The 20,944-nt window shown below is 41.3% G+C and overlaps 1 protein-coding gene across 3 annotated transcripts in view; it reads left to right on the top strand.

Annotated features, from left to right (window-relative positions):
* The window catches only part of Scaper (S-phase cyclin A associated protein in the ER), a 315,920-nt gene that overhangs the window by 271,010 nt on the left and 23,966 nt on the right, over positions 1 to 20,944 (top strand). For all 3 annotated transcript variants that reach the window (XM_051156493.1, XM_051156492.1, XM_051156489.1), the window contains 2 exons: positions 5,864 to 6,101; positions 14,043 to 14,192. In XM_051156493.1, the coding sequence (XP_051012450.1) occupies positions 5,864 to 6,101; positions 14,043 to 14,192 (388 nt within the window). The remainder of the gene's footprint in view (positions 1 to 5,863; positions 6,102 to 14,042; positions 14,193 to 20,944) is intronic.

The raw sequence follows: 20,944 nt of genomic DNA, 5'->3' as shown, positions 1-20,944 counted from the left end.
TTCACACAATACCTGCTTTGGCTACCAGAGACTAGCCAGAGCCAGAATATGTCAAGGAAGGCTTGTCCTTAAAGCCCTTTTTGTGAGTAGCCTGAATAAAAGACAAAGAAGAGCCTCAGAGGCCTTTAAAAGTTGCCTCTTGAACTGGCAGAGCCTGAGATAATTAAGCAGACTAATTGATAGCTCAGGCTTTGAGTAAACACTCTGCACCCTGCCGGCAGCCAGGCCTTTGTGATGGAGTTTGAGCAGGTCCACTTCGGGACTCCTCTCCTATTGTGTCCTTAATCTTCTAATTTTTACCTAGGTGTTCTGAAAGACAATTTGGGTGTCAGAGTTTGTGCTGTTAATCTATGCTTCAATATGGGAGAGGAAAGCACAGGCCCATGATTTCTACACCAGGCTTGGTTTTAAACAATGAACTTGTCTTTATTTAAGTAAGGAATGAAAATGTGATGAAAGAATTGGTTTTAGTTTAGTATTGCTACAAAATTTTAAAATGAAAATTGGACACAAACAATTCTTACTCGCTTAAACAAATCTAAACTATTTATTTTAGGATTTTCAGAAATGCTTATGTTTTGGCCTTTATTGCTATCAGTTTTTCATTCTTGCTATTACAGGAAGTAAAAAGAAAATGATAGTTTCAGGTCTCAGGCAGCATCCTCTAAGATGTGGGCTCCTCAGCAGCATTAAGAGGATCAGAAAGTAATGAGTATTTATAAATCACAGTCAACATGGCTTTTCACTTACTCTACAACAACTTACTGAATTCATAACTGTGCTTGCAGTTATGCAGTAGAGCAACTGTGGACCAAGAAGCAGTAGTAAACAAACAAACAAACTATACATGCATGCATGCATACATACATGCATACATACATACATACATACATACATACATAAAATAATCCTTGCAAATCTTTCAACTCTGAGGGGAAAGAAGAGCTTGTAAGACATGATTGATAATGATTGGCTGGAGAAGACATCTGAATTCTAAAATCATTTCATAAAAAGGAATTTTGTGGGAGCTGGAGAGATGGCTCAGCAGTTAAGGGCACTGTCTGCTCTACCAGAGGTCCTGAGTTCAATTCCCAGCAACCACATGGTTGCTCACAACCATCTATAATCTGATCTGGTGCCCTCTTCTGGCATGCTTGAAGAAAGAGCACTCAAATGCATAAATGAATAAATAAATAAACATATTTTTTAAAAAAAGGAATTTTGTTGTTATGTATATGTTTTCCATTTCCATATCTAAACTATACTAACACAACAAATTGTAGCCAAATGACATTTGGCAGCCAATGTCATAAAAGATCAGAATGATTTATAGTTTAGTCCATTAATTATGTGGGTATAAATGAGTGTTTCTCAAGTATTTAAGGATGCTTCCAAACCATTTGTTCAAACAAAGGTAAACTTCTAATTCTGCCTCCCTACCAATCCATCCATTCAATGAACAAATATTTATGTAGCACTTGCTCTATGCCCAGTCCTATGGTAGACTTGGGAGAAAGCAGAAATGACTCAAGACTCCTATTATGTTCTCAAGAACCCAATAAGTTAGGAGGGGAAAGAAGGTATATATACAAATATCCGTCATTAAAAAAAAAATGGTGAGAAAGAAGTTAGAATGCAATTCATACAAGCACTTAGCAGGCTGTCTGGTACATGTATATGCTTAATAAATGTTGGCCACTATCATCATCAACATCAATAGAGCCCGGAAGAGGGAGAGGTCACTCAGAGCTTATGAATTCAGTATTTTCTTGAGTAGCTAAAACTTAGTCTGAGACCTAAAAATGGAAATGATAAGAACATATAGAGTTGAGGAAAAGATAAACAACAACAAAAGCAGCATAAGCAAAGACATAAAAGCAGAAAACCATGAATAACGCACAATACTTTAGCTCAACTTTGAATTTTTGGTGGTGATTGTAATGCCTCCCAGATGATGACAAGGTTAAAATGTAAAAATATAAATTATTTTCTGGTATCTTATGGTGACAATAGTGTCATTAATAGCCTTTGAGGAGAAATATAGCCTCCTAAAAAAAACAAATTTTGAAGCATTAACAAGTACTGTATGAATGATGCATTGGAGAGAAGGAAAAAATGGCTATTAATTGAAAGAGAAGTTTCACAAGATGCCTCAGAGATTCTAGAAGTAAAGGTTGAATGAAGCAAAATCCTAGATGCTGCAAGAATAGTCTGCATGGTCCCAGCCCTATAGGATGCTCTCAGCCGGGAAGATGCACACAGACAAACTAGGGACAAATGACAGGGGAGAGGCTGTAGATAGAACTGGGCTCCTGTACACACACACACACACACACACACACACACACACACACACACACACACACACACACACACACGAGCGGGGGGCAGGGTTTAGGCTAGTTGAAGTCAACTGTGTACTGGATGGCCCATGATTCATGCCTATGCAAACTTGCGCTTTTCTGCCTAGCTGTACTGTGTGCTCCTATACAGCAGTGTTGGGTTTCAGATGCTGTATAGCAGTGATGGCCGCCCAGCTTCTTTATTCTCACTCGGGTCTAGTTTCAGTGATATAAATAAATTCTTCATTACCGTCTCTAGTCTTGGAGTCCAAAAAAATTTTTTTAATCTGGTAAAAATTGGAGAGTTTTTAATTTTAAAGTGTGGTATATAGAATTCCACATCTGATTTTTAACATCTTTCATGTTTTGAAAGTATTTTTTTCATTTTTGAGTTTGCATACAATGTATTTTGATTACATTCACCCCTACTCCTCTCAGATCCATCTCCACTCCTGCCTCCCCACATACACCTTTATGTCTTTTTTTCCTTAACAACATGTATTTTTAAGGAAAACTTTACAATGCATGCCTGATGTGCGTAAACCCTTTTTACTATAAACATTTGAGATTAAAGAGACTAGATGATTAGCAGTTAGGAACCAACAGGAGCCAGGAGCCTGCTGATGGACAAATTATCTATATTTTAGGCTAAATTAGAAGGAAACATTGAGCCAGTGCGATGGCTCAGGAGGAGAAGGCACTTGCCTCCAAGCCTGACAACCTGAGCTCGAGCCCCAGGACCCTTGGGGTAGAGGAAGAAAGCCAACTCTTACAAGTTATCCTCTGATCGCCACCTGTGTGCTGTAGTACACATACACATGTACACGTGCACACATGCACACACTGCACACACATAAATAAATAAGTTGATTGAGTGAGCGAGTTGTTGATGGTTGATTGAAGAAGAATTTAAAATAAATATTTCCCAATGTATGACTTATGTGAGGGTGTCAGATCCCCTGGAACTGGAGTTACAGGGAACCATGTGGGTAGGAATTGAACCGGGTCCTCTGGAAGAACAGCTTGTGCTCTTAACTGCTGAGCCATCTCTCCAGCTCCTGCGGTTGGCATTTTGCATTTGTTCTTCAGAAGAAAAAAGAGTGAGTTCATGTCATTTAGTAATTGCTAAGAAAGGTTATGACAATAGTTTTAACAATGAAACTGTATTCCTGAATACCTGCAGTAGAATATGCTAATAATCTGTTGAAAGCATCAGGCACATAAGGGGAAATCAGCATTCAGACTCAGAGAGAGTAAAAGTCTTGTCACCTGCGTCATGCCTCCTCAAGGTTCTGAAAGCCCGTTAGGAGAGAACTGCCTTCTGACTTGCTCTGTTTGAACAGGCAGTCAGTTGTTTCCAAACATGGGTCTCTATTCGGAACCTATATGATAACTGCAGACAATCTCTTCTCATGACTTTATTCAGAGTCTAACCCCTAATTCTTTTGACTTTAATGACAGGAAATAAGGCCAACTCATAATCACTAACAAGTTTTATAAAAAGTGTTCCAAATGTGCCTATAATCAAATAAAAGTCCTTTTAAATTTTTGAATCTTCAAATTGCTTAAGTACAAAAGATCTCCTTATGATGACACAAAACTGCATTATATTTAACAATATTCAATTAATTATAAGTTCTAACTAAAGAAATGACAGAGAATATAAGGGATCCTGTCTTGTCCTGTTTCTTGGGCAGAGCACAAGTAATAAGCCCTGTGTCATGCCCCTGCCTCTGCTACGCAGACAGCTTGTGCGCTCTGCTTTAGCTTGTAGTTGTTACGTGAGCATGAGGGTAGCATCTTCCCTCCAGCTCTGAGAAGACTCTGCTATGTGCGTGAGCTAATAGTAGTCCATGAGAAGGCTACAAGGAATACAGGGGCGTGTCCTGTTCTCTGGTTCTGTTTTGAGCCGTGTCTGAAACAGAATACATTTGAGACATAAATGCTGACTAGGGTTATCAATAGAACTCTACTTCAATGCAACTACCAAATTAAAACCAATAAAACAATCCCTTTAGGGAAAAAACAAAAAACAAGAACAAAAAGCCAATCCCTTTAGGCAAGGTAAAGAAATTTGCCTGCCAGCCCTCCCAGTTCTTTCTTTCTTAGTGATGTCTTCTGAATGTCTTGGGGCAGGATAATGCGATAAGTAAGCGTAGATCTTTAGGGCCTCCCTCCTCTCTACGCTTCAGCTTGTAGGGATGACAAATGATAAAGGAAACTCGGTTGTTAAGAGCTTGGGAAGGGTGTCATTCACTGCATGATAGAAGAGCAGCGTGCACACGTCTGCTGAGGGCTGTACAGATGATTAGTATTAAGGAAAGACATTGAGCAGAGCCTTACAACTTCCCAGAGAAAAAGCCAAGTCCCATGAAAAAAAGCAGTAACTGACCCTCTTGGAATGCCACCAAGGAGCATTAGGGTTTGTCCCTACTATAGATAGAGCCCCTGTCTATCACACCTCCAAAACTTACATTTTCTCAGACCCAGTGAAGGAAAAGTGAGAGCTCTTTCCAAGTATAGTGACAAAAGTGCCCCTCTGTAGCCTGCTAGCTCTGAATGTGGCATGTGCTGAACAGCTAGGGAAATAAAATGTACCGTTTAGGCATAGGCTTAGGCACCCTTGTGCCAGAGTAAACAAGGAAGGGCCCATCAAGCACATTAGCAATGAGGTAAGGAACGGTATTTCCTCAGGGTGATCTGTTGTTTCTAGCTGGAAGCTGGGGATGCAGAGATGAATGAATACTTGGCAGCTGTGTATGCTTTGACCGCGAGCTCTTGGTCCCTACATGCTCTGTATGTCTTAGTTCAGGAGTGAAATCGATTTAGCAAAACCTTGCTGTGTAAGTGTTGACTTTAAGGATTCATTTACCACTAAACTGCCTCTTCTGTTTCATCAGTAAAGGTACATAATACCTCAGTGACTAAGCTGACTTCACTGTGATCTATGTGGACCTATGAAGATCTATTGTGGGGACAATGGCCTCCACAGTATACCCTGATAACACTGTTTATTAATAGTGCCTACGAAAGCAGCGGAAGCATCTCCACTCAGTGTGTGCACATACAGCAGGTTATTGAAAGCCTGTGCTTTCCTGGTACCTGCTTCTCCTGAGAAGATTTCCTTTAGAGATCTAGAAAAGGAAACTGCAGTGTTCTGTATCTCTGAGTCCGCGGAGCTCTCACTGTCTCTGTGCAGTTTGCCGAGATGTAGGCACTAGAGACAGTGGGAAAATCCTGGGTTGCCAAGTGTGGGAAGGACAGTAGCAGCCTCAGCATCAATTGCAAGGTGTTCAGTTAGCATTGCTGCAGCAGGCTGATCTCCCAGGGGAAGGAAAGGGAAGCCACCAAACACTTAGTGGGGAGGGCTACATTGGTTTCTACAGGTTTCTTGTTACCTCATTACACAACTCGGGTGGTTTGTTATTAATGGTCAACTTGTTGTATTCCATTTAACATATCAAAAATGCTAACGGCCTTTAACTAGATTTTTCTCAAAGAGTTGCGTGTTTCTTTGTCAGGACCTACAGCATATTTGACAATAATCGCCAGGATCCCACAGGGCTGACAGCCGCTCTTCAGGCCACAGACTTGGCTGGAGTTCTACACATGCTCTACTGTATCCTCTTTCACGGCACCATCTCAGACCCCGGCACTGCCAGTCCCAAGGACAGTTATGCCCAGAACACCATCCAAGTAGCCATTCAGAGTTTACGTTTCTTCAACAGTTTCGCAGTTCTTGATTTGCCTGCTTTTCAGGTACTAAGTCTTGGTTCGGGTTGATGTTAAAATGTGTTCAGGTTGATGTGTACACATGTGTTTGTGTGTATGTCCTTACTGTGTATTCTCTTCTGTAGTGCTCCTTTTTTTTTTTTTTTTTTTTTTTTTTTTTTTCCCTGAAACAGTCTCACTATGCAGTCTTGGCTGGGACTCCTAAATAGACCAGTTGGCATCAGATTTACAGAGCTCTACCTGCCTCTGCCTTTGGAGTACTGGGATTACAGGTGTTGCCATCTTGCCTGCACACCCCACCCTGCTGCTGCCCTTTTTTTAAAAGATATGGTCTTTCACTGAACCAGGAGCTCACCGTTTATTGTAGACTTGCTAGCCAGCAGGCCCTGGGGATCTGCCTGTCTCCCGCACTCCTAGCACTAGGGCTATAGGCACCCATTGGCTTGGCAGGCTTTTTACATAGGTGCTGGAAATTGGAGCTCAGGCCTCCTTCCTGCACAGCAAGCACTTTACTCACTGAGCCATCTCCCCCACCCCTCAGAGTGGATCTTTCTAAAACTCTTTTTAAAATTGACTTATTTTCATTTCTTTGTTGTTCCTGCATGCCTGGTGCCAACAGAAGCTAGAAGAGGGCATCAAATCCCCCTGGCACTGAGGTTATAAACAGTTGCTATCATGTGAGTGCTAGGAATTAACCCTGGGCCCTTTAAAGAACAACTAGTGTCCCCAGCTGCTCAGCCATCTCTCCAGCCTCCAAAAGGTTACTATTTTAATGTATACAGGATGGGATGTTCTTCTATGAAATTTGAGATCCCAGATTGCAATAAACAAAATTATTTTTATTGAGTTGGCATGGTGGTGCATGCCTTTAATTGCAGCACTTGGGAGGCAGAGGCAGGTGGATCTCTGTGAGTTCGAGGCCAGCCTGGTCTACAAAGTGACACCAAGACAGCCAAGGCTACACAGAAAAACCCTGTCTTGAAAAATCAAAAAAAATATATTTTTATTGCAGTTATATTTATTGCAAAGTATATATACCATCCATTAAGCTTCTGATTTCTGGTACCATGTTAAATGTTCCACATGTGTTTTCTCATTCTCATAGCTATTATAAAAAATGTTATTGTACCCATTTTATAGATGGAAAAGCTGGCAAATAATTTGCCTAAGTTGCTATTTAACTGAAACAAGACTACCTATGACTCTATACTCTAAATTTAACCTATGCCATACTGCTGCTTATAAATCTTGCCTTGAATTCTTTAGATAAAGGTATTATCATCTCATCAACTTTCAAATATTAAGGAAACTAATAGTTTCTTATATAAATAGAACCAAAATTTAACTAACTATTTGATTAATATAACTTTATGGATGATTTAACTAATTTATATTCGAAGTAAAATGCATACACACACACACACACACACACACACACACACACACACACACACACACAAAACCCCCTATAAATTAAGTTTGTATAGCTAAAGAAAGAAAATGGCTTTTTAAAATACCACACTGTCAGCTTAAAAACAGACTTTTTCAAGTAGGAAATTTAATTTTAAAAACACTGAACCTGAGGAACAGAGCAAGCCCCAAGGAATAGACTTTCCCTGTTCGTTTCTTAACTGTCAAGTGATTTCATTAAAAAAGGAACAAACTTGGCAGATGATGACTCATAATTTAGATGAATTACTTACAAAGAGGAAAAGGGGCTTTAGAACAGAACTGTGTGAAGATAGTGGTCTTCGCTGTCCTGAGCTGGAAGAAACACTTCTGTTGAGAAACTGATGACCCACGTTCAATTAATTAATGTCTTCCTAGGATGCTGTTCAGAAAGGAAGTTAGTGAGTTGTATCATTAGAGCTTGTACTTTTCAACTTTGTAGAGGTACTTTATCCATCACAAGAGCAGAAGTCCCTTCTGTGGTTTCTGCTTCCAAAGCAGCTGAAGCAGCCTTTGCTGTTCACTGCAGTCTACAGGGTTGGAGTAGTTAAAGCACACCTAAGTGAAAGATAGCTGCTCCAGAAAATGCCTGGGACTCTTATTTCTGGTTGCACATGACATTTGTCTTTTATCAGAGGATCTCAGAATATAGAGTCCAGCAGTCTGCCCATCAATTAGGTCCAAATAAAAATATTTCATTGTTGCCATGGATTATGAAAAGCAAATACCTAAACCAATTACCATATTTCTAGGCATATAAGATGACTTTTTAACCCCAAAAAATCCATGCCAAAGTTGGGAGATACTTACTTGCAGCTTGCTTCCCCTTGCTTCATGTGTCCAGCGCATATAGTGAGGAGTGCCCTAGCCAGTTCCCCACTCTGTGCAGGGAGTAGAAAGCAGGGAGGGGCAAGCTGCACACATCCTCCTGTACCTCGAGGAGGAGAACGTGAGCATGGGTTGGCTCTCCACCAGAACCTGCCCATTTGATTCGCAGGGCTGCCCAATCTTCGGGTTGAGTGTGGAGCACGCCTTGAAGGAGCAGCATAGGCTGGCACTGACTGCTTGCGGGCATTTAATAAAGCGCCTGCCTGTCTGTGCCCTGCCTGCAAATAGACACATGCCCAAGCCTGCTGCCCAGGGTGTGCATTGGAAGAGGGGTAGTCTTATACAGTGAGTATATTCCAAACTGTACTTCAACTGGAAAGGCTAGGAGTTGTCTTATACGCCAGAAAATACAAGGTTGTTTTTTGTTGTTGTTTGGTTTGTTTGTTTTTTGTTTTTTTATGCATTTAAAGACAGATACTTGAGCTTAATGGAGCAATGTGATCAGTTTTAGTACGATCTCAGACCCTGAGTCCAGAATTCATATAGGGCTGTTCCTAGCTCATAAGGATGGCTTGTTCCTGATGACAAGACTTTAACCAAAAGACTTACAAAGCTGAAGGAGGACAAGGGAGGGAGGTTAAGTGTGCCTGGTAGAACTAGGAACTGAAAGTATTCAGAGGCTCCTTCACTCACGGTTGATGCCTGGGAGGTTTCAAGGACTATGTTTGTGTAGGACAGTCGGCCAGAGTACCTATATACAGCTTATCTGAATGATACAGCTTCTCCAAAGAGTGTGATGTCAGAGTCCTGGGAGGGGCGGGGGCGGGGGGAAGGCTCTAAGAGGAAGCTTCTGAAAAGCAAGTGTTTCAAAAGAACCAGACAGCAGCTGCATGGCTTGTTATTACTTAGATTCAGAAGTCATATAGCTGAGGAAACTACTACAAACTTAATGATAGCCTAAACTACATTGTTAGGCCCTGTCTCAAAAATAATGTTAAGGGGACTAAGAGATGCTCAGCAGCTAGGATTGTTGGCTGCTCTTGTAGAAGACTCAAGCTCAGTTCGCAGCACCTACATGAAGTTGACAACCACTTGTATATTCAGTTCCAGGAGATCACATGGCCTCTTCTGGCTTCTGCAGGTACCAGGTATCCATTTGGTACACATGTATACATACATTGCAAGCACTTGTATATACACATAAGTTATGTATCTTTTAAAAATAACAATAATAGAGCCGGGTGTAGTGTCTCATGCCTTTAATTCTAGCACTCAAGAGGCAGAGACAAGCGATCTCTGTGAGTTTGAGGCCAATCTAGTCTATAAAGCAAGTCCAGGATATCCAGGGCTATTATGCAGAGAAACCCTATCATGAAAAACAAAAATAAATAAATTAAATAACAATAATAATTTTTAAAGCCTGGTGTGGTTGGAAGGAAGGGGATGGGAAGGAAGGAAGGAAGGAAAAGGATGGGAAGGAAGAGGAGGAAGCAAGACAGGAGTTGAAGACCTCAGTTACATAATGAGGCCCTGTCTCAAAATATATGTTTCATATACATAATATATGGACATACTAGTTGGATCACTCATAAGCTTCCACGATTGAAAGAGACATAGGCCCTGCGTTTAGCAAGAGAGTTGCCAAATATTTGATAGCATTTATGAGCTACACCACTGTTTAGCAAGCTAAATGCCACATCTGTCCACACAGACACCACTGATGATCCAGCATGCAGAGCTCAGGTAAATGTACAAGTGTTTGCACAGCACAGCAGTGAGTGAGTTTGGGAAGAAAATGCTGCTTTCCATGATAGATGTGATCAGAAAAACCAATGGTCTAGCTCACAGAGACAACTCCATATCAAAGCTAAGATTTTATAGAGGATGGGGAAAGAGATTTCCAGAGGAGTAAAGAAAATGTACTTCTCAGTGTGGATCTGACTTGAGAAAACTTGGAAGTGGCCCTAAAAGGCTAGAGGGAACTAAAGAAGACTGAAATGAGGCAGGTGGCTTAAGCTACTGTAGAAGACCATAGAAGAAGATAAGATGATGTGAGGAGGATGTTTGCTTCCCTTCACACTTCCACCTAGCACAGGAATTCCGAGTGCCATCGACTCATGCTCATCAGACCCCTGAGCATGGAGTCAGACTGGCCCCACTGAACAGTTCCACAGCACCGTAAATTGTATGGCCTTGGAAATGCGAATCAAAACAACTCTGAGATTCCATCTGACACCCATCAGAATGGCTAAGATCAAAAACTCAAGTAACACCACATGCTGGCGAGGATGTGTAGAGAGAGAAACACTCTTTCATTGCTGGTGGGAATGCAAACTAGTACAGCCACTTTGGAAATCTATCTGGTGCTATCTCAGGAAACTGGGAATAAGGCTTCCTCAAGACCCAGCTATTCCACTCCTTGGAATATACCCAGAAGATGCTCCAGCACACAACAAGAAGATTTGCTCAACCATGCTCATAGCAGCCTTATTCATAATAGCCAGAACATGAAAACAGCCCAAGTGTCCCTCAGTAGAAGAATGGATAAAGAAACTGTGGTACATATACACTATGGAATACTACTCAGCTATTAAAAGCAAGGAATTCCTGAAATTTGTGGACAAATGGATTGAACTAGAAATGATCATAATGAGTGAGTTAACCCAGAAGCAGAAAGACTCAAATGGTATATGCTCACTTATATCTGCATACTAGCCCAAGGGGCATGTCCCATGAAAGCCTTCACTTACTAGGAAAGTGGGACAGAAGGGAAGACTTCCTATTGGGACTCTAGGTGAGAGAAGCAAGGGAGAATGGAGAAATAGAAAGATCCAGAGGGTCCTAGAAACCTACAAGTAGAACATTATGATGGGCAGATCTGGGCCCAGGGGTCCTGCTCAAACTATGGCACCAGCCAAGGACAATACATGCAATAAACTTTGAACCCCTACTCAGATCTAGCCAATGGACAGGACATTCTCCACAGTTGAGTGGAGAGTGGGGACTGACTTTGACACGAACTCTGGTGTCCCATATTTGATCACGTCCCCTGGATGGGGAGGCCTGGTGGCACTCAAAGGAAGGATAGCAGGCTACCAAGAAGAGACTTGATACCCTATGAGCATATACAGGGGAGGAGGTCCCCCTCAGTCACAGTCTTAGGGGAAGGGAGTAAGAGGAAAATGGGAGGGAGGGAGGAATGGGAGGATACAAGGGATGGGATAACAATTGAGATGTAATATGAATAAATTAATAAAATATATTTTTTTAATTGTATGGCCTTGGACAAGCCATCTGAGCATGTAATTTGCTCATCTAAAGCAAATTAGAAACATCTACCTCACAGTGATGTTGTGCTAGTCAGCATGTACTAGGCCCCAGACACAGGAAGTGGTACCCTCTAGTCTCTGAATCTAGGCCCACCCTTGGCAACCCACTTCCTGGGCATTTCCCTGGATGCTGATTCTCCTTATTGTGTGGCTTATGAAGACAAAGCATTTATGCAGCCTCCTGGGAGTGAGGAATGTAGCTTCCATGCGTCTCTACTTTTGTTCAGAGGTATACATCTGTGTGCTTGTTCTGTGTTGAAATGTATCATGTGATAATAACAAAAGGGTTATCCATTAGGATGTTTTCATCATATACCAATAAGGCTGTTAAATTATCTCTCCCCTCAACAAAGAGTATGAATTCACTCTGAAATCACAGTGGCACAGGTGGCCTGGAGGTCAGTGATACTGTATATTGCATTTGCAGTGACAGTTTTTAACAATTGAAGGTGGTCTGAAGAAACAAATCAATATACTGACTTGCAATTAATTCTGGCTAGAAAGGAAATATGGTTTCCTTGAAAAATTGGTTTGATTTTTATATTCAAACATACATGCTCCTTGACCTGCTCTTATCAGAGAAGGTTAAACTGGGGGCACTAGGTCACAGCATGCTGGACGGAACTAATTAAATAAGGGCTCAACAGGGAAGGTGTCAAGCCTTGATTTAAAGAAGCAAGGCCTCCTGTAGTGTCTTTAGGGCTTGAAAATACTTGGGTTGGGGCCTATCTTGGGGCAATAGAGCTGGGCCGGAAGACACTCTTACAGTCAGCAGCAGTAGCATTACAGCAATGCCCACCTGAAGGGCTGTGTTTCATTTAAGTCAGCCAGTGAATTAACTGAAACTTCCAAGCTACTGTCATCTGACCTGGTTTCAAACCCAACAAGACCTCAAATAAAGAGATGAGTTTAAAACAGTGCCTTTCCCACAGGCCGGCAGCGCCTCATTCCAGTGTGGGCTGCAAGTGTATTCTGTGGGCTTCGCCTCTCCCCTTTGCCCTCCTGTCGCTCTGTCTGCTTGACATGTTTATTAAATAGAAGCTTCAGGCTGCACAGGCAGACTCAGACTCTCCTCCCAAGTCACCCACCACTGACAGCCCATAGCCTGTCTGGAGAAAAGATCCCAGAAGCCTCATAGCTGAAGGGCTCCCTAGTTTGGGGGAGAATTTTTTTGTTTTGGTTGATTTTTCACATTCTTTCAGTAACCTTTGTTTTAGAGCATTGTTTATTTGAGTAATAATTAATTCTTATTTAGATTTTGTTTTTGTTTGAACATAAGTAAAAAAAAAATGGGTATTTATCTCTGTACAAAGGTGAGGAACATAGCACAGTGATGGAGTATCTCCTTAGTATGGGCAGGGCCCTGGGTACAATCCCCAGAGCTACAGACACTAAAATGCATTTGTTATGCACAAGAAAATATTTCATCCTTCAGAAAATTGTTGGAAACTAGCTTGCATAGTGCATTCACAGGTCAATTTCAATATTTACACTTCTACATATTTTCTACAATAAGAATTATTCTCTAACAAGTATGGAATAAATAGCTGAGTCAGGTAAAGATCGTTTCCACACATGTGTGGCAGGCGTTTGTTCTGCTCTATGTTTTGTCCTTCAGGTTAAACACTGCATTTATTTCGATCATGTGTTGGATTAAGAACTCTTGAGCAGACTGCTACCCATAGTGCCGTAGTCAGGCTCATGATGTTTTTGGTTTCCTTTTTTTTTTTTTTTTTTTTTTTTTTTTTTTTAGAGGAGGGGTCTTGTTTGTTTTTGTCTTTTAAAGAGAGAAAGCATGTGAACATGGGTAGGGAGATTCTGGGAGAGTTTGGAAAGGGGAAAAGAATATAGTATATGGAAACTTTTTCCAATTAAAAAATTAATATAGAAATTTTAAAAATAAAATAAAGGTCCAGGTTCAAGCAAACTTCCTTACAAGCATTTGACAACTAGGCTATTTGAAAGTTAAGAACCTCACTAGGGCAGTGGTATCACACGACTTTAATCCCAGCACTAGGGAGACAGAAGCAGGTGGATTGTTGTGAGTTCGAGGCCAGCCTGGTCTACAAAGTGAGTCCAGGACAGCCAAGACTACACAGAGAAACCCTGTCTCTAAAAAACAAACCCAAAAAAAGAACCTCTATAATTTGTACCATTAGTTCCTTTTCTCCTTTTTTCTAAAAACAGAAACTGTTATTAAATACATGCTACTTATAAAGGTTAAAAAAAAAAAAAAAAAAAAAAAAAGGAATGTCATTTCCCTGTAGCCACCTAGCGGAGAGTATGCAGAGCCCTGTCTTGCTGCATGGTGTGCATCCCTGGCTCTCCCCATGGGAGTCGCTAACTGCTCCTTGTCTCCCAGTCTGTTGTAGGAGCTGAGGGCTTGTCCCTTGCATTTCGGCACATGGCTAGCTCCCTTCTGGGCCACTGCAGCCAAGTCTCCTGTGAAAGCCTCCTTCATGAGGTCATCGTCTGTGTGGGCTACTTCACTGTCAACCACCCAGATAACCAGGTAAGAGGCTCTGGGAGGTACCTTAGATTACTCCCAGCACTGAGGGTGTGAGGTATTGGAGTGAGAAAAGACAGGCTAGCCTGCTGGAACCCATCTGTCCTGGGTGAAGGCCCTTAACCAGGCTCCCAGGAGATGTTGGCTTTATCTCTAAAAAGATATTTGATCTGTACCAGATAGCACAAGGGCCTCCTCTTAGAGCTATAAAGGTAATATTTACTGAAATATTTTTAAAGTGCACAGAAGCATCCATTCTCTCCTCCACAGTGGGCTTTGACTCCCATACCATTTCTGTTCTTATTGTGGTAAGGAAGTTTCTGCATCCCTTGGCTCAGACAACTTAGCAAAATGTAAAGCCGTCCTTGGCCTTGCTACCTGGGTGTTCAGATTTCCGGACAGTTTGGGGCAGAAGCTAAGAAGGCAAGGTTCTGGCTTCTTCTGCTTGAGTGACAGGCATAGTTTTGCTGGATGCTTTACTTGGTTTCCGATCAGGGCTTCTTCTATGAATGTATTCCCCTGTTTTATGAAGGTAGAATGTTTATTACAAATTGGAAGATGAGAATAAGGTACCTTCTTTCTCTTTTCATTTTTTTAATAAATTATGGCACAACTACCACATCAAACTAATCCTTAACCACCTCATTTATATAGTTTTATCTAGACAGAAACCTGATTGTATAGATTATAGCTGAGAAAAGTATCTTTAAGCAAATCTCAAATAAATGTGCCTATTAGATTTATCAGCTGAGAGCACACTAGAAGAAGATGAGGAGAAGAGATGAGTGTGTGTCACAGCCAAGTACAGGGCAAGAAGTTGCACACTGATTGTTACTGCTGCATATCTGAGGAGGAAAGGACAGAGAGAACAAGACAGGCAGAATCACAGCCTTGCAGGTTTATAGGAGTACTCAGCCCTCAGTAAGCATGGGCCACAGTGGGCCTTCGGTGCATTCTCCTTAAGAAAGATAAGGGGTGCACAGTCCATTTTAGAAAACACATTCTTGTGGTTAAAACATAGAAGATCTCAGTGCTTGGAGGGACAATGGTGTATATAGTGTTCCCCCTTTCCCAGGCCCTGGTCAGTAGGCAATTGTTTGTTGCCTCCCACTGTGGAAATACTCAGGAAGCTCCTTTGCTTGCAAACAGCCAGGTTTTTGTTGTTTCTAAGGACCAGGCCCAGTAGGTTAACAAAACTTTTAAGAACTACTCAGGAAAAGATTGCTTGAGGGGACTCTCCTGTGTGAATTTCTTTCCTTTGTGTGTGTCAGTCTACTGAATGACTTTTCTCTTACTTTAAAGTTTCTTCTCGTGGTTATAACCACAAAGTGTTCCTTATTTGTTATTAAAAAGACATGGTGAATATAAAGAATAAATGGAATCCCCACTGTTCCTGGTCTCAGGGTATGAGATGGCCAATAGCTGGTTTCCTTCCAGAGTCTTCTGGATAAATGATTTTATGTATCTGAAGTCATATTGCTCATGCATTCATGTCCTACTTTCTGCACCAGAATATTATACCAGAATAGCATTTTTAATGGCTGTGCCTTGTGTGGACACTCATAGTTTACCTAACAGTTTCCTGTTGTGTGTCTAAGTGATTTGTACTGTATATCATGGCATCCGGCTGCACGCGTAGAGCTGAGCAGTTTGTGAGTGTGCTCTTTGGCTGTGTGCACTTCTGGGCCAAGAAGTTTCATTCTTTCAGCGCATTTCCTGCTGCTATGCTTTGAAGCTTTTTGCATGAACCATCTCTATTATGGTAAGTTTATGGAATTGAGGGTGCTGCGGGTGTCTGAGTTTCTCTGCTGATGCTACATCACACAGTAGTGCTCTCCTTTACTGTCTCCAGCTTTAGAGTCTCGGGCCTCACCAGAGTGAACAGAGACTGAAACAGGGGAACATATATTTGAAGGGACAATGGTTAGAGAGAGCATAGGGTAGGAGTGGAAAGGGAGGAAGGGTTAGGAGCAGGAAGAAGTGGAGGAGGTAGTGGTGGCGGCAGCTGCCCCATCAGGCTTAGCTGGGAGAAGAAAAGGATGCAGTAAGGTTTGGAGGTCTCTGTTGAAAGATGATGTCACTCAGTGGACGAAATTAGAAAAGTGAAAGAAGCCAGACCGTGTGCTTTGGAACGTTGCTGCCCACAGGGGCGAAGCACTAACTGAAGATCAATAGATGAGCATCAAAGAACCAGTTAGGCTTTGACACAGCTGCTGAACTGCAGCAGTTTATGAGGAGAAAGCAGAACATTATAAAATACAAAAGAAATTTTTTAAAAAACTGATAAAGATAGTATTGTAAAAGCAAAGACTTATAGCAGTGCAGTTTCTGAGCATCCCATTGTCCTGTCGAGGTGCTGGTGCTATGGTGGCAGGTGTTGTGTCGTGACAGTGTAGTCATCAGTACAAAGTTAATGACTACCTCAGACAGGTAGGTAGGAAATGATGTTCTAAGAGGCAAGTTATTCCTCCTGCAGCAAAGAAAAACGCTAGAAGACTTAAGAAACTCTGTGTGTGACAGGCCCGTCCCCTTTTGGTCACTGATGTGACAGCAGTATGAGAGGGTGGTATGTTACAAGCTGCCATCCTGCCCTCCGTGTGCCAAGGGTTTCTGGACACGTGTGTGTGTCTCACTCCAGGAGACCCATAAAGATTCTGGGAAGATAGAAATAAGTCCAGACCACAATTTAGCAAGTTGAGGGCCTGGGTTTTAGCTCCACTCTGCTTCTACCCTACTTAGGTGATCTCAGATGTATTCTCCCCTTTAGGTTTCTGAATCTGTGACTCTTGAAAAGTACAGAAGTTCTGGAGAGCAGTGGCATTTACGTGTGTGTGTGTGTGTGTGTGTGTGTGTGTGTGTGTGTGAGAGAGAGAGAGAGAGAGAGATTGAATTATGGGGCTAAAATGTTCCAATTACTAAATTATGTTATCTATTTTTCACACGATAAACAAAAAAGGGAGAGGATAAGAAAGATTGTACTTAGACATTCTTGCCTGCAAACGCCTTGAGCCTATGACATTAAAAGTGTGAGACTAGAACCATAGACAGACCAGCAATCTGATTTCAAGAGGATGCTCCACCCTTTTGTGGTTTTTAGATCCTCCTTCCTTTCCTCCAGATCCTGTCAACACCAGACAGTTTAATAAGCTGCCTGCCCACTTGGTGGCAGCTTGTCAGTTAAAGCTCAGTTTACCTCAGCTTCCCCAGGATGAACTGAGAGCAAGAACCATTGGCAGACACAGCAGACTCCTCTTAGATGACTTGTTAGGCTTTGCATGTGTCCATGCCATTGCCAGCCACAAGTGGGGATCTGTGCCAGGCTCTGTGGGTTAGGCTGCATAGAGAGGACAGCAGAAGGCAGGCAGCCACAAGTCACTGAGGTGATAACTACTTCTAGCCAGGGAAATTGGAGAGTTTTCTACAGTTAAAAAGGTGTGTGCTTGCTTTCCTTTAAAAGGGAACTTTCTTTTCTTTTCTTTTCTTTTCTTTTTTTAATTTATTTATTTATTTATTTATTTATTTATTTATTTATTTTTGGTTTTTTTGAGACAAGGTTTCTCTGTATAGCCTTGCCTGTCCTGGAGTCGCTTTGTAGACCAGGCTGGTCTTGAACTCACAGCGATCCACCTGCCTCTACCTCCCAAGTGCTGGGATTAAAGGCATGTGCCACCACGCCTTGCAAAAGGGAACTTTTTAATTCCTTTTCTATCCACCACAAACCCAGCAATTTGGTAAGTGAACATTTGCTAAGGAGACATGGTAAGAGCAGCTATAAGCTCGTGTCCCATTGTCCATGTCTGTGGAGCTCTTAACCCTAGTAGGTCATCTGGGCAGCCCCACCTCACAGGCAGGCCCAGTGCTGCCCCTGCCCACCTACCCCTGTTCTTAGGGAACCAATTCAGCCTGCTGGCAGAAGGTTTCATGTTAATTTGCAGGGCATGTTTTTCCAGAGAGGATTCTCCATTTCCTACTGGGAAAACAACAGCATGTTTCTCTACAAGACAGAGGGTCCTGAAAGTCTGTTTGATTACATAACTGCTTTGCATAAATGACTGGCGCTTCTTTTTTCCTTACTTGTTGCCACTTAGTCAATTAACTAGAAGGGCTGAGCCCCATGATAGCACAGATCATTTCAGAAGAGTAAGCCAGATAATAAAAAGTAATGCCCTGTCCATGATAGAACCAATCATCTGTTTCCTATAGGTTTACAGTATCTAATTAAAATGATGTTTTAATCAAAAGCTTCCCTGTATTTTACAACATTTTCATGACTTTCTAAATTCATTCCCATTTAATTATTATAATGAACATAATTAATATGTGCTGTCAGCTCCTCATTTTCTTTACATTGTATTGGATAATTAAATTTGGTCTGATAATTAAATTAAGTCAAATGAAAGATTATGTGACTGCCTGAAATTACTGTCCTGGGAATAAGCACCTTTGCATATTCATTTTGATTAGTGACTGCCTTTCTTATTTGGTAAGGCCTGATAGAGTCCAGGTATCCCAGCTACAGTCTTAGGATAATTGGACGATCACTTTGCCCAGTCCTCTCTATAGTACCATGAAAACAGATCAGAGCTTTCTACTTTCTCAACTCAGGACCCCTTTTTGTCCAAGAAATTGTTTCATGACCCTGAGTGAATAGATATATAAAATAGGTATAGAAATCAAACATTTACTGATAATAAATCATAAAAGAAATTTATTTTAAAACAATCCTTAGTATACATACAAGTTTATTATTTACTAAAACCTGTGGCAAATGTGATACTAATTAGATGGGTGTGCCTATTCATTGTTACATAAATAATTAAATATTGGCTGAATATTTGATACTGCAGATCATAGAGCATCTTCAGCAGTTAATTGATATTTATAATCAGTATTAAGACCATAATTTTTAAAATAAAACCATCATTTCTATATATAGTACAAACTGACAAAAGTATGTTTAGTGGAGGGGCAGCTTTCCACAGGGACGGGCATACCAACTAGTTCTTCAGTACAACAACACCAACCCTTAAATGTGCATACAAGTAACATTATTCATCAGGTTGTATCCAGAAATATATGCATATGCAAATATATACATATACATATATATGCAATAACAATTAGTTAAAAAAAGAAGCCATAAATTTCAAGGAGAACAAGGAGTATACGGAAGGGTTTAGAGGGAGTAAGGGAAAAGGAGAAATGTAATTAAATATAATTTTGAAACTAAAATTAATTTTTTAAAGTATGTTTAAGGCCTTTGAAATTATTGGAATTCTGTCTTAACCTGAAGACAAATTCATTCATAGTTTTTGTTTTAATGAAACTCAAGTCAGCAACTCCAACAGCAATTTTTAAAGTCAAACCTAACAATATAACTCAAAGATGCACTAATTTGATATTTACATGACAGTAGAAAAGTATTAGAAGTCTTTGTTTTCTGTAATTAAACCATTATGTTTCTGTAAGAGCAGAAAACTTTGCTGGTACAGTAAAAAATACTTTATTTCATATCAAATATAATAGTCTTGAATCTAAGCCAAGGTGTTTTGAGGTATGTTTGTTGATGTTGAGGACATGGTATATGTATAGCAAACCGTGCACGTGTTGTATGTTCAGAATCAAGGTGGTGGTAAAAGTGCACCACACAGCATGGGGAAGTGCTGCTAGAATCACCCCGCAGTCATCGCATGGGATCTTACATTAATGTTTCATCATTGTATGTTGAAAACCTTTTCCTGTTGCCACAATTTTCACAGTCACCTAAGTCATTTATATGACCTTATAATAAGGTCATGACCCACAATTCAACAAGCTGGGGTAGATGGTGTAATCTGCTGCTCTTTCTAGGACAGTCAGAACAGGCAGAGAGGCCAGACACTCCAACTATGTGGTATGTTTTTTCCAGGTCATTTGATAACAACTTTTTGTTTGTTCCTGTGTTTGTTTTGGTTTAATTTTGTTTGTTTGGTTGGTTGGTTGGTTTGATTTCTTTTCTTTTCTTTCTTTCTTTGTTGATTGATTTTTTTTTTTTTTTTTCCGAGACAGGGTTTCTCTTTGTTGCTCTGGCTGTCCTAGACTCACTTTGTAGACCAGGCTGGCCTCAAACTCACAGTGATCTGCCTGTCCCTGCCTCCCGAGTGCTGGGATTAAAGGCCTGCGTCACCACCCCCTGGCTTGTTGTGGTTTTTGAGACAGGGTTGGTTTCTGTAGCCCTGGGAGTCCTGGAACTCACTCTGTAGGACCAGCCTGCACGCCACCTTCTGACTTGTTTGTTTGAGACAGGATTTTACCGTGTATCTCCTGACTGTCTTGAATCTCACTTTGTAGATCAGGCTGATCTCCAACTCAAAGAGATCCTCTTACCTTTGCCTCTTGGATGGTGGAATGTGTACCTTACCGTGACTGGTGTCGTCATCGTCGTCGTCGTCGTCGTCATCGTCGTCGGTGGTGGTGGCGGCGGCGGCGGTGGTTTAAGACATAGTTTCTTTGTGTAGCTCTGGCTGTCCTGGACTCTTTTTGTAGACCAGGCTGGCCTCAAACTCCTGGCAATCTGCCTGCCTCTTGTCTCCCTGAGTAATGGGATTAAATACATGCGCCACCGCACCTGGCTGCCTGGTGATTTCTTTAATGATAATTCCTAAAAGGAATCTGCTGCACTCATTTCAGGCATTTCCCTGCACACATAAGTAATCTATTGGTTTCATTCCATCTACAGGTAAGGAAGACTCAGTTGTCTCTTTGTTGCAGCTGCTGTG

This window comes from Acomys russatus, chromosome 14, assembly GCF_903995435.1.
Source record: "Acomys russatus chromosome 14, mAcoRus1.1, whole genome shotgun sequence".
In the NCBI taxonomy this organism is placed as follows: Eukaryota; Metazoa; Chordata; class Mammalia; order Rodentia; family Muridae; genus Acomys; species Acomys russatus.
The sequence above is the reverse complement of the archived record's forward strand: the minus strand, read 5'-3'. Positions and strand labels throughout refer to the sequence as shown.